Source organism: Hyperolius riggenbachi, chromosome 1, assembly GCF_040937935.1.
Source record: "Hyperolius riggenbachi isolate aHypRig1 chromosome 1, aHypRig1.pri, whole genome shotgun sequence".
In the NCBI taxonomy this organism is placed as follows: Eukaryota; Metazoa; Chordata; class Amphibia; order Anura; family Hyperoliidae; genus Hyperolius; species Hyperolius riggenbachi.
In genome coordinates this window covers 636,322,482-636,336,581 of record NC_090646.1, presented here as the reverse complement: position 1 = coordinate 636,336,581, position 14,100 = coordinate 636,322,482, and the positions used below count along the sequence as shown (strand labels likewise).

Genomic DNA, 14,100 nt, shown 5'->3' with positions numbered 1-14,100 from the left:
ATTCTGGTTATAAATAAGAGAGTAGAGCGTTTTCTGCAGAATGTATTGCTGCTGCTATCCTGGCGTTTCTGGGTGCTGCCTGTACTAGGAAATTGCTGTATTGTGAATGCAAATACAGGAAGAGTGCTTCTTCTGTATAAAGGCGCCCAGAAGTAGATAAAACGGAGTTAAAAACAGCTAAAGATAGAGGTGGCTTAGGCCCGGTTCACATTAGCGGTTGTTTGCCAAACGGACCGGATGACCTGACCGGATCCGGACCGGATCCGGATCGGAACCGTACGGTTCTGATCCGGATCCGATCCGGATCCGGTCAGGTTGCATCAGGTGGCAATCAGGATGCGATCCGGATCCGTTTGGCAAAATATACGTAAAAAAAAAAAAAAATGTTGGGGTCTGGGAGGTCAGCAGAAGGGGGACCTGTGGAATCAGGCCCTCTGCTGTTTAGCACTCACCTCCACCTCCGACATGCTGCCAACATCCTGCCAACACCTCCAGCTCGTGCTGCTCCACTCCAAAATGCTTGCCCATGTGTCCCCAGCCAATATCGCCGCAAAAATCCGCATAGGAAGTGGGGTAGAAGATCCGGATTTCTCAGCCAGTGTGTTGTGCGGCCTCCGGTTCCCATTTGTTTGTATTGGCCGGATGGTGCAGTCCGGCTCCGCCCCGGATACGGCTGCCGGAGGGGCCGGATGAAAAAATAGCGCATGTTGGAACGGAGGCCGGAGTCCGGATCCGGCCCGGATCCGGTCCGGCTCCGGTTCTGCAGAACGGACCCATGTGAACGGACGCATAGGCTTTAATTGCTATGCCGTGCGTCCGTTCCGTCCGTTCTGCAGGCGGTGCGGCTCCGGCACGGCGATTCCGGAGGGCCACCGCAAGTGTGAACCGGGCCTTACACCAATAACAACAAGCTCATATAAATATGAATTTAAATAAGCAGCTTTTAGACACCAGGGAACTTTTATAAGAGAGTAAGGTGGCCAGTAGACATTGAGGTTGGCGCGCGACTGGGTCCCAGTGTTGAATTTCGGCCCACTTTATTTGCGTTTGACACCCCTGCTCTGATACAACTGGCACTTTATTTGGCCTGAGGAAGTGGGCAAAGACCCACGAAATGCATTGCCTGTGCTTATTAAAATTCATATTCCTATGAGCTTATCATTATTGAGGTAAGCCACCTCTATTTTTAGCTGTTTTTAACTCAGGTTTATCCACTTCTGGGCAGGGCTGTTGGGTCTGTACAAAAATCCGACTCCGACTCCTCAGTTTAACCACTGACTCAAACTCCAGGTACCAAAAATTGCTCAGACTCCTCAACTCCGACTCATTAGTCTAATTTTTACAAAGGCTATGGATTTGGTTCAAAGACTCCAGATTCCCAAAATTGCTCTGACTCCACAGCCCTGCTTCTGGGCGCCTCTTTCCACCTTTGTGCTCTTCACCCTCCTTTGGGAGGGGTGTACGTTAGTACCCAGTGGCTGTGCCACTGATAGGATCTTCTGTTGTTTTTTCCCAAGAGTGCGACCGCATCCAGCTCCAGCCGGACACCTGAGTGGAGTCGGATTTATAGATCTCCCCTTGTACAACCTTCCCTTGGCATTCATGGCATTTCGCCGCCCGGTCTTTTTGGCGCAGGGTGAGCGGAATAACGGGTAGTGACCCGTTCTGCCGCACAAATTCTGGCCGGCATTAAATACTACTCAAGCAACGCGGAGAGAGAAGTGGTTTGGCGTCTGGCGATTGCTGGATCCCGGAATTACCCTTTCGTGGCCAAAGGCATAACATGGTCAGGCGCGGTGCAGTGCACGTGCCAAAACCACTTGCTTTGTTCCTTTATGGCATGCATTGTGGGACTTGTAGTTCCTTAACAGCTGGAGGGCCAAGTTTGCCCATGCCTGCTTTATGGGTACCCTAATCCTTTGTTTTCCGTCACTCTCCTTGTGACATACTGCACCATGTGTGCTTCCGTTGCATGTGTTCTTCTTTTTTAGGGTTTTTGGGCACCCTGCCTTGTGCTTCCTCTGTATGCTGGCAACTATGACTAAGGGCCGATTGTAAGCCCGATATGCGTTAGTTGGTTGTCCATCTTTGTGGAGTTTTTCAAATATAGAATGCCGGCTTTTATCTACTTCAGTGTGGTCTGAGGATCCCTTGTGTTGTTCCAGATGGTTTGACTAACCCGATCCTGCACCAGTGTCTATGGGGGTTTAGAGCGTTGGGTCTCCCCCCTTTTTTGCTTCCTCTTTATGCATTCTAAGAGATGTTTTATCGCTCTTACAGCAGCTTCTTATGAGTGGTGGAGAGGTACAGGTAATCGCTTTACTTCAGCCAACAGTCTAGCTAATTCACAGGAACGTCGCTGAATATAATGTAATTAATAAAATTGCTAAATTTTTACGAAATCCCCTCATAAATTATTTAGCATCGTTTGCCCATTGTAAAATCTTTCCTTGGGGCCCTTTTACACTACATGATATTCCGATTTTGATGCGATTTAACATGCGATTCCGTTTTTTTCCTTGTATGCAATTAAAAAAAAGTCCTGCATGTTGCGTTTTTTTCTGTGCTTTTCTTCTTGTGTTACGAGCATCTAGTGAAAATTGGAATAGCATATCTGAAACGGAAATCCAGAATTGCGATTTTCAGTGTAAAAGAAGTCTAACCCTGATTTGCATTGTGAAATTTATCACAGGGGGCGACCTCTTTACTGCTGGCAGGTGTATCGCTGGGGAATGTTTACTGTGTGTTCCGAAGTGATTAGAAACAACAAGAGTGTGAAAAGAATTTTGCTCTTATGTAGTAATAATAACAGTGAGGGTAATGACTGAGTGGAGCCGACTAATGTCACTGGATCAACCGGATCACAACCCCACGGTGACCAAATTGTGTAGAGATGACCCCTGACATCTTTAGCATAACGAAAAAGATTCACAATGTATATAAACTCGTGTGCGAGCCAGTAATGCCCCTGACGAAAGTGTGGTGCTCCGAAACAGGGAGTGACGTGACGTCGCTGGCACACAGAGGTAGGTTATGAGACCCCCGGTCCGTTAACATCTGGGACCCCCAGTGCTGCTGACCACAGTGTTCCGGAGGCTGCACACTGATCAGAAGGGCACTGTTATGATCGCTTCTGCAGCGTTTACTGCTGACTGCAGTGGTATTGCAAACCAAGCAGTTCTAATGTCATTACATGCATTTGCTTGCATAGTTTGGTTTGCACTTAAACTAGTTACTGATTCCATTTGCAGTCGCTCTGAAGTTAATGACAGTTTAATATGCTTTTGTGGACACAAACATTGTCTGCTGCAATGGAGGGGTAATCCCTTTCCTGCAGGCTGCATATCATTGTCTGCCTTTTCCTGCTATCAGCCTGTGATTAATTACCATTCACTTGTGTGGGAGTCTGCAGGTCTGCTCCCATTGGATGACCTCAGTATAAAGAACTGCTTCCTGCAATGCCTCATGGGCTACCATAGTCTCAGATTCTGTCTGTTACTCTGCTTGTGCCCCACCTCGTTCCTAGACCGTGTGGACTGCGCTGACTCCTGCGAAGGGGTCAGCGAGTCCTCCTAGTTCTGCTCTTGTTTCTAGAAGTTGTTACTTTGCTTGTCTTGTGTCATATATTGGTTCATCGCCAATATATACGCATACTTGCACGTTTATTATTTTCCTTGTATTCGTGTTACGTTGATACATCAGTGTCGCTGATATATACGTACACGAACTGTTTATATCCTGTGTTCCGTTACTCAGCGTTCCAGCACGCTGAGCTAGTTATCCTGTTCCTGGTCCTGTTTGTGGATTGCGTTCATCTCTGCGAAGAGATAGCGAATCCTTCTGAGTCCTGTTCCCTGTATTACTCCAGTCTTAGTCAGAGTTCCTGCTTATGTCATATATCGGTTCATTGCCGATATATACATATGTTAGTCAGACGTTACAAATAGTTTCATTGATAGCTGTAATTGTAATACGCTAGGAAATCATACTTATTGTATATTTATCTGTGTTACGTTCATCTATCTTGATCCTGCTATTTCCTGACTATCCTGTCCTGTCTTGGTGAGGCACGCCATCGCTGCAAACGCATTGGCTACCTCATTCCAGTCTGTTTTATTGTGGACGCTTGCTGTCACTAAGTAGTGGCTAGTTAAGCAAGCGTTCATTCTGTCTACCTGTCCTGATCTCCTCAGTCCTGGTTTATGCGCTCAGCGCTACTTTGCGCTGAGACGTTATTACGAAAGTGTTGTTTGTGGCTGTTCGGATCTGCACCGGCTCTGTGCACCACAATCTCCTATTGGAGTCAGTCCTCTCCTCCACTAAACTGGGGATATCCTGATTCCTTGTGCTGGTGTGTGTACCTCCTTCACGTCAGCTTATGTGTTGCATGCTGACTGTGGAGATTACACCTCCAAGCTTAACAGGCACATGCCCTTTAAATGTTTGATTAGAAACATCTGGTCTCCCAGAGTCCTCAGAAATTCTGCTCTCTTATGTTAAGTTGCGCTTATTTTGTAGTGTAGATATCTATGCTGTCCACAGTACACTGAGCTGCATAAATCAAGCAGCTTAGGTTGCGTTTGCATGTTGGATCCCCAGGAAGTGCAAGTTCACACACTCACACACTCTCTCTCACACTCACACTCTCTCTCTCTCTCTGTAACATGCATGCATCTTTTACGCCGGTAGGCCCAGTGTGTTGGGGCTCCTTTCCATTTGCAGCAGCGCCACTTCCATTCCACGTGTAGCCCCCTCATCCATGTGCTGCAGCCCTTTTCTTTCTTGCACAAAGAACACAAAGAGCAGACACACGGAGCCCGATATAGTGTAGTATGTACTGGTAAATGGATGTGAAAAAGCAAGTATGTAATGATACTCACAAACCAGGGTTACCTTCCAGGCAAACACTGTAATGGCAGGTGGGGAGATTAGACCTTTCCCCAATCAGGATTAAGAAGTCACTCTCTGTCGATCGTAAGAAAGGGGCAACACCCCTCCACCAAGGGTGGACTCAGGTAATATAGGCAAAACAGAGGTGCCAAAAGGATAAAAATCGCTAAAAAGTTTAAAATAAGAGGAGGTCCAGGTGGACTTACCTCCTCCAAGCAGACACAAGATACTGTTGATATAATGCAACAAACATATTTATTTACATACTTTAGAAAGTGAAACGCGTTTCGCAGGCATATCCCGATTCCTCAGGCTATGAACAGAGCATGTAACTCATGCAAGTCTGGTATCAAGCTTGCGCGAGTTATGTGCTCAGTTCAAAGCCTGAGGAAAGATATGCCTAGGAAAGGCGTTGCACTTTCTGGAGTATGTAAATCAGGGGTCTCAAACTCAATTTACCTGCGGGGCGGCAGGAGGCAAAGTCAGGATGAGGCTGGGCTGCATAAGGAATTTCACAATCGCGGCGCATCGCCGCCTCTGCCCGTCCCTCTCACTCTTCCTTCACAGAGAGGGGCGGGGAGAGGCGACGATCCGTGCGGCGATTGACGTCAGGAGGGGCAGAGCTGAAGCTGAAAGCTCTGCCCCTTCCAGGAAATGCCGGCGGATTGCCCCCCGGGCGATTTGGGGGCTCTGCAGCCCTCGCTTAGCGGCGGGGATGCGGCGGATTACTTGGGAGCACTGAAGAAAACCATAAGGAAGCTTTTGCCAGCGAGGGCCACAAAATATTGTATCGAGGGCCGCAAATGGCCCGCGGGCCACGAGTTTGAGACCCCTGATGTAAATAGATATTTGTGTTGAATAATATCAACAGTATCTTGTGTCGGCTTGGAGGAGGTAAGTCCACCTTGACCTCCTTATATTAAACTTTTTTTTTTTTTAAATCCTTTCGGCACCTCTTTTTTTCCCTATACGTTATCTTTCCTGTATAATTCCCTTGGGCGTCAGCATTCCTTTTTCATGTGTTGCTGCCCATTAGCAGCCTTTTCTTTCATATGTAGCAGCCCCTCCTTCATGTCCAGGTGCCCCCTCAAGCTGGAGCCACCCAAGACTCAGGCCTTTTTTGCCTATCCAGAAATCCAGCTCTGGGAAACACACTTAGCAGTGGGAAAGGGCCCTAATTAATTTATAAATAATGTAAGAAAAAAAAAAAAGTCCCGTTCTGAACGGGATTTCCTTGAGGGCTTTCCGCGTCGCCATGGCGACGAACGGAATGACGTCGTGACGTCATAGGGAGTCCCGATCCAACCCTCAGCGCTGCCTGGCACTGATTGGCCAGGCTGTGCACGGGGTCTGGGGGGGGGGGCCCTACTACGCGGCGGATCGGCGGCAAGCGGCGGCGACTTTGCTAGCTGCGTGTTTCAAACAATTTTTTATTCCTAGCTCGTCCAGAATGCTAGGGAGGTTAATGTATGTAGGGCCAGTAACACAGAATACAATAGATGGAGCGGGTGTTGGCCCATAACTCGCATCACTTCTGCATGTCCTGATCAGGTGCAAGTCTCAGGCAGGGTTAAATAAATCCGCCTCAGTTTTATGCTGCAACAGGCATCAGTAGTGGAGGATTTTTACAAACGACGTTCCTGTGATGGAAACAGCAATGAAAGAGCAGCCTTGGAATAGAACGCCGGTATAAATCACGAGTGAGCAAGCAGCGAGTTTTTGGCGAGATGATTTTGCAGCCTGCGCGGCGGAGGAGATCCGGAGAGAATTGCTTAGCGGGAGGGCAGGGGGGGGGGGGTACAGAAGCACAACAAGCTCTACTGCTGCCATTTTCTGAAACCATTCCGATGTAATTCCCGAGGCTGTAGAGCTAAGTAGCAATATGATCCAAAGGAAGAGACAAAACTATGTAATTAGGCCCACAATGGGGCGACTTCCTCACTTAAATGACTAAAATTACCAGCCGAAATCTTCTGGGAAATCGCTTAGCGGCGTTAAACTGATAATGCCTGGCGCTGTGTGCTTGACGATGAGGGACAGTTATAATTACCATCCTTGAATATATTAGTGCGCCTTAGCAGATGGGCAGGAGTTTTTTCTTTCAACACACATATATTTCACTTAGGCCCCAAAAAAATACACATACAGAATCAGTCATGAAAATGTAGTCATGATGCCACACAGGAACTTCTGCCCATATCCCTGGGGACTCAGAGGTGCCTGGCCACCTGCAGTGCCTTCTGGGAAGAGGGATTGTAACATAAGGTTACTGGCATTACTATGGGAGCCTGGCGGGGAGAAGATGCTTCGGCTTCTTCCATCCTTCTCCTCCAGCAGGCCCCCCTCCTAAGCCCCCCTGGTTGTGTCCTTTCATCCAGACCTACAGATCAGGGTGGCGGCAGTGATTGGGCATTCCTCGTCCCGTCGGGTCTCTTTGACTTTCCCGCTGCAGCCACTAGGTGTCACTGCCAAACAGGAAAAAAGGGCACAGGAGCTCTTATGGAAAAAGGACGCCTATTCAAAGAAGGAAATTTAGGTGCTCGGCATGCCTCAGTGCCTGCTAACGGGCGTCTCTAGGCGCCTAAATTTACCTTCTTTGGTGCAAATCGCAGCTTTTATAATAGGCGCAATTTGAGGCAAAGCAAGTAAGTTTGGATGCCTGGAGGCTACTGATAAAATTGTGGATGCGGAGGCATGCCACTATGCAATACCGCAATTTGCACATTGGTATGGCATAGTGCTTGCGATTTTATAGGGTGCTTTTAGGCGCCCAAATTTTACTTTCTTTGCGGTGGGGGTAGGTTGATGTTAGGAGGAGGGGGGGGGGTTAAATGTTAGGCATCGGTAGAGGGAGGTCTTAGGGTTAAGCATCAATAGAGGGGAGGTCTTAGGATTGGGCATAGGTAGAGGGAGGGTTAGGTGTGGGTCAAGGGAGGTCTTAGGGTTAGACATTGGTAGAGGAAGGTCTTAGAGTTAGACATCGGTAGAGGGAGGTCTTAGGGTTAGGCATCGGTAGAAGGAGGTCTTAGGGTTAGGCATTGGTAGAGGAAGGTCTTTGGGTTAGGCATAGGTAGAGGGAGGTCTTAGGGTTAGGCATCGGTAGAGGGGAGGTCTTAGGATTGGGCATAGGTAGAGGGAGGGTTAGGTGTCAGTCAAGGGAGGTCTTAGGGTTAGGCACTGGTAGAGGACGATCTTGGGGTTAGACATCGATAGAGGGAGGTCTTAGGGTTAGGCATCGGTAGAAGGAGGACTTTGGGTTAGGCATCGGTAGAGGAAGGTCTTATGGTTAGGCATCGGTAGAAGGAGGTCTTAGAGGTAGGCATTGGTAGAGGAAGGTCTTCGGGTTAGGCATTGGTACAGGAAGGTCTTCGGGTTAGGAATAGGTAGAGGGAGGTCTTAGGGTTAGGCTTTGGTAGAGGGAGGTCTTAGGGTTAGGCTTTGGTAGAGGGAGGTCTTAGGGTTAGGCATCAGTAGAGGAAGGTCTTTGGGTTATGCATCGGTAGAGGGATGTCTTAGGGTTAGGCATTGGTAGAGGGGAGGTCTTAGGATTGGGCATAGGTAGAGGGATGGTTAGGTGTCGGTCGAGGGAGGGTTAGGTGTCGGTCGAGGGAGGGTTAGGTGTCGGTCGAGGGAGGTCTTAGGGTTAGACATCGGTAGAGGAAGGTCTTATGGTTAGGCATCGGTAGAAGGAGGTCTTAGGGTTAGGCATTGGTAGAGGAAGGTCTTTGGGTTAGGCATAGGTAGAGGGAGGTCTTAGGGTTAGGCTTTGGTAGAGGGAGGTCTTAGGGTTAGGCTTTGGTAGAGGGAGGTCTTAGGGTTAGGCATCAGTAGAGGAAGGTCTTTGGGTTATGCATCGGTAGAGGGAGGTCTTAGGTTTAGGCATCGGTAGAGGGGAGGTCTTAGGATTGGGCAAAGGTAGAGGGAGGGTTAGGTGTCAGTCGAGGGAGGTCATTGGGTTAGACTTCGGTAGAGGGAGGTTTTAGGGTTAGGCATCGGTAGAGGAAGGTCTTAGGGTTAGATATCGGTAGAGGGAGGTCTTGGGGTTAGGCATCAGTAGAGGGGGGTCTTAGGGTTAGGCATCGGTAGAGGGAGGTCTTAGGGTTAGGCATTGGTAGAGGGAGGTCTTAGAGTTAGGCATCAGTAAAGGGAAGTTTTATGGTTAGGCATCGGTAGAGGGTGGTTTTAGGGTTGTACATCGGCAGATAGAGGGTTCTTAAAATATTGGCAAAAATTACTATTGGAATTAAGAAGTAGAATATCTGTAATTTTACCGATATTCTACTTGTAGCAATCCCCCGCGCTCTTTTTTTCCAGGCGACTTTTTTACATATATGCCTGTCACCGTCCTCTCTGCCTTCTTCTCAAACTGATGCAGCTCACAATTCAGAGGAATATAGAGAGGACAGTGACACCTAGTGTCTGCAGCAGGAACACCGAAAAGACCCAATGGTGAGGAGGTAAGCCCTTTTGCTGCTGCTGTGCTGGTGTGGTCCAGGAGATGTAGACATACAAGCTGTTCAGCTACTAGCTGATCAAAGTGTGCTGGCCTTATTTGCTGGGGGGGGGGGGGGGGGGGGGAGGGGGAGGGGGATTGTGTAAGGGGTCTACAGGTGCCTTGCTGATACATACACTATAGCGATCAGCCATGATTTTCCAGCATGCCTGTTAAAGGGAGCTGTCAGTGGGTACTGGGGAAACGCCATACACAATTGGCAGAGGTGCCCCAAATGGTTTTGAACAATTGTTTCGAGTGACCCAAGTTGGAAGTGTGTACAGGTCTTTAGTCATTAATTGTTATATGAGTAGGTCAGTGAATAGAGCTGGGATCAGCAGCACACAATGCTGGAGAGAGGACAGTAGGAGAGATCTGAATTCACTCCCATTTTAACTCCTGGCGCACACAAGGTGATCCTTCACTAATCTTTCAGGAAATCAATCATTTCAATCAATTTACGATTGGTCAGGAACGCAGATGAACAAAATGACCTACCATGGCTTTTCCAATCAAGGAAGTTGTCGCTTCTTTCAGATTATATTGATTAGCACATAGGTGTGTGGGACCAGGGCTGTGGGTTTCGTACAAAAATCATCTGATTCCAACTCCTCAGTTTATGAAACCTCCGACTCTGACTCCAGGTACCCAAAATTGCTCCGACTCATTAATCCAGTGGTCCTCAAACTAAGGCCCACGGGCCGAATGCGGCCCCTGAGGCTTTTTTACCGGCCCTCCACACACAAAATGTATTACTTATAGATGCGGCAGCAGTGCTGGCACAACGTTTCCACATGGAAGCCAGAAAGCAATAATTCGCTGGCTTCCAATCCAATTCCGAATTAGGTGGCACTGCTGTCCAAATGTATGGCAGGTTGTCATCTGGGTATGCTTCACTGTCTGGTGCGCAAAAACATTGTAGTGGTGGTGGTGGTGGTGGGGGGGGGGGTTAGTTACGGGTACTATAAAAGCAGTGTGTGCACGCGTGTGTAGGGGTGGATAATTTGCAGTTCTTTCAATTACTGGGGAAAGGGGGCTGTTTTGGGGGGACTTGAAAATATAGTATATATTTTGAACACTGATTGCATGGTGTGTGTGTGTGTGGGATTGTGTTTCAGGTGCTGTCTACACTACGTAGGGTTAATGTAATGTTTTTCTGTATACTCCTACCCCCCTACAGTCAAAGTATGTTGACCCGGCCCTTGACCTAAAAAGTTTGGGGACCCCTGCCTTTGTCTAATACTTACCAGGGCTGTGGAGTTGGTACTAAAATCATCCGACTCTGACACCTCAAGTTAATGAAACCACCGACTCAAAATTGCTCCGACTCCTCATCTCCGACTTCACAGCCCTGTGTGACTGATATTTACCTCTACCTCTGATTTCTTACCAATCAATATGATCCTTTTTTGGGTTGTTTTCAGTCAATCTTCAGAAAAATTCACTCCCGATCGCCAGGCAATGTGATAATTTTTGATTGAATCCTGTGTTCATGGATATATTGGCTAGTGTCTTCTAACGTGGGTTGCTTGTTTTGGATTGGTTTTAGATCATGGGAAGGTGCTCTTTGAGAAGGTTATTGCTATCTTTGGTCATTCTTTTCAGATACAGACAAGCTGTATGTACCTCAGTAGTCATTGTGCCTCATCCCACATCTTGTCTCATCTTATTATTCTTTCTTTCAGGTTTTTGCCATATGTCGGAATGGTAACTATAGTGATGAATGATTATCCCAAATTTAAGGTAAGTGTAAAAAAAAAAAAACTTCGTGTTTCCTTAAAGCAAACCGAAACGGAACAAATGCTGATAAAATACAGACATAAAAAGCTATCCTTAGTAATTTAGGAGATGCAGGCTGATGAAAGCAGGTGAAGATGAATGTGTATCTTAACCATTTCAGCCGCCCAGACGTGATACTCATGTCCAGACGGCTGCTCTGCTGCGGTGCCGCGACCGCGGGCGCGCCCCCGTGCTGTCCCCCGGTAGCCCCGGGATCAGTGAACGGGAACATGGTTCCCGATCACCGATCCGTGTCCCCAGCAGAAAAACCGAAGCGCTCTTACTAGAGGCTTCAGTCTTTCTGCAAATAACATTTTCCGCGTCCTCCTTGTGCTTCCGGTTAGCAAAAAGCACAAGAAGAAAAAAAAAAACTCAAGGTGGCCATCTTGTGGCCAAATAGTAAAACAACAATTACTGTTTATTTCCCACACCAAAATATTACCCAAATACAATTTTTAATGGAAAAAAAAAATTACAATTAAAAAAACAAAAACAAAACCGTTCCCTAAGGGTCTGAACTTTTTAAATATACATTTGAAGGGGGTATACTACGAACATTTTTTAAATTATAAGCTTGTAAATAGTGATGGAACGGAAAATGCACTATTATTTCCAAATAAAATATTGGCGCCATACATTGTGATAGGCACAAAATTTAAATGGGGTCTCAACTGAGACAAACGAGCAAATAAAATACATAGGTTTTAATTATGGTAGCGTGGATTATTTTAAAGCTATAATGGACGAGAAATAATGATTTTTTTCAATTTTTTCTTATTAATCCTGTTAAAATGCATTTACAAAAAAATTATTCTTAGCAAAATGTACCACCCAAAGAAAGCCTAATTAGTGGCGGAAAAAACAAGATATAGATCAATAAATTGTGCTAAGTAGTGATAAAGTTATTAGTGAGTGAATGGGAGGTGAAAATTGCTCTGATGCATAAGGTGAAAAATCCCCGCAGGCTGAAACGGTTAAAGCGCATCTCCAGGCTAAAATTAAAATCCAGCAGCCTTCCTGTAACAGAAAGTTATAGTTACCAACGCTTCCTTCTCCCTCGAAGCCACCTGAAGACCCTGCATCACCTGACTTCCGGTGCGTGGCCCTGCCTCCCCTTCCTACCTGGAGAAAAACGCCAAGATGTAGTAAACTCCAGTAAACATCCTTGCATTTTTGTTCCGGGAGGTGGGGCTTCGCACCAGACGTCAGGTGATGTGGGGTCTTTGGGACGGCTTCAAGGGTGAAGGCAGCGCTAGTAACTTTCTGTTACAGGCTACGTATACTGAGGGCAACTATACTTGGCTACTTATACTGGGGGGGCACCTATACCTGGATAACTTTACTAGGGCTCCTACCTGGCTAACCTATACTGTGGGCAACTATACCTGGCTACCTATACTATGGGCAACTATACTTGGCTTCCTATACAGGAGCCACCTATACCTGGCACCTATACTGGGGCATCTATACATGGCTTCCTTTACTGGGGGCACCTATTACTGACTTCCTATACAGGGGGCACCTATACCTGGCGTCCTATACTGGGGGGAGCTATACCTGCCTTGCTTTATTGGGGACAGCTATTTCTGCTTCCTATACAGGGAGCACCTATACCTGGCATCCTATACTGGGGGCACCTATACCTGGCTTCCTTTCTCGGGGCACCTATTACTGGCTTCCTATACAGGGGGCACCTATACCTGGCTTTCTATACTGGGGGCACCTATACCTGGCTTCCTATACAGGGGGCACCTATACCTGGCTTCCTTTACTCGGGGCACCTATTACTGGCTTCCTATACAGGGGGCACCTATTACTGGCTTCCTATACAGGGGGCACCTATTACTGGCTTCCTATACAGGGGGCACCTATTACTGGCTTCCTATACAGGGGGCACCTATTACTGGCTTCCTATACAGGGGGCACCTATACCTGGCTTCCTATACAGGGGGCACCTATACCTGGCTTCCTATACATGGGGCACCTATACCTGGCTTCCTATACAGGGGGCACCTATACCTGGCTTCCTATACAGGGGGCACCTATTACTGGCTTCCTTTACTTAGGGCACCTATACCTGGCTTCCTATACAGGGGGCACCTATACCTGGCATCCTATACAGGGAGCACCTATACCTGGCATCCTATACTGGGGGCACCTATACCTGGCTTCCTTTCTCGGGGCACCTATTACTGGCTTCCTATACAGGGGGCACCTATACCTGGCTTCCTATACTGGGGGCACCTATACCTGGCTTCCTATACAGGGGGCACCTATAACTGGCTTCCTTTCTCAGGGCACCTATTACTGGCTTCCTATACAGGGAGCACCTATACCTGGCTTCCTATACAGGGGGCACCTATTACTGGCTTCCTATACTTGGGGCACCTATTACTGGCTTCCTATACTTGGGGCACCTATACCTGGCTTCCTTTACTCGGGGCACCTATTACTGGCTTCCTATACAGGGCGCACCTATACCTGGCTACCTACCTAACTATAATGAGTGGGGTTTTTTTAGTCATGCGGTGCAAATTGTCGGGTGCTGTGCAATCATTTCAAATCAGGAAAGGGGGGGGGGGGGGGAAAGCATCCTCGCAAGTTTACCTCATGCAGCATAATGTCCAGGACCAGCCCTGTTTGCATTATGTCAACTGTGCAAGTCTTCATAGACTTGCATGTCCTTTGCGACAAGCTGCAGCGGGGGAGAGAACTGCGGAGTGACGCAACACAGCCAATGTGCAAGTGGCCTGAATGAGATGCATTCTTTGCACTAGGTTGAAACATAACATAATATAAATAATAATAAATAATAATGTTACGATCTCACTGCAAAATTTATGGCAGACACGGCACCATACGCTGCTGCTTTAATTGTATGTCTGCTGTGGTCTTGTACATACATGAAAAAGTTACTCCACTCCTGCACGTGTGTAACG

The 14,100-nt window shown here is 47.4% G+C and overlaps 1 protein-coding gene across 1 annotated transcript in view; it reads left to right on the top strand.

Annotated features, from left to right (window-relative positions):
- Positions 1-14,100, top strand: part of SEC11C (SEC11 homolog C, signal peptidase complex subunit) — a 69,979-nt gene that overhangs the window by 55,571 nt on the left and 308 nt on the right. Inside the window, exon 5 of the mRNA XM_068271855.1 lies at positions 11,068-11,125. Within this exon, the coding sequence (XP_068127956.1) occupies positions 11,068-11,125 (58 nt within the window). The remainder of the gene's footprint in view (positions 1-11,067; positions 11,126-14,100) is intronic.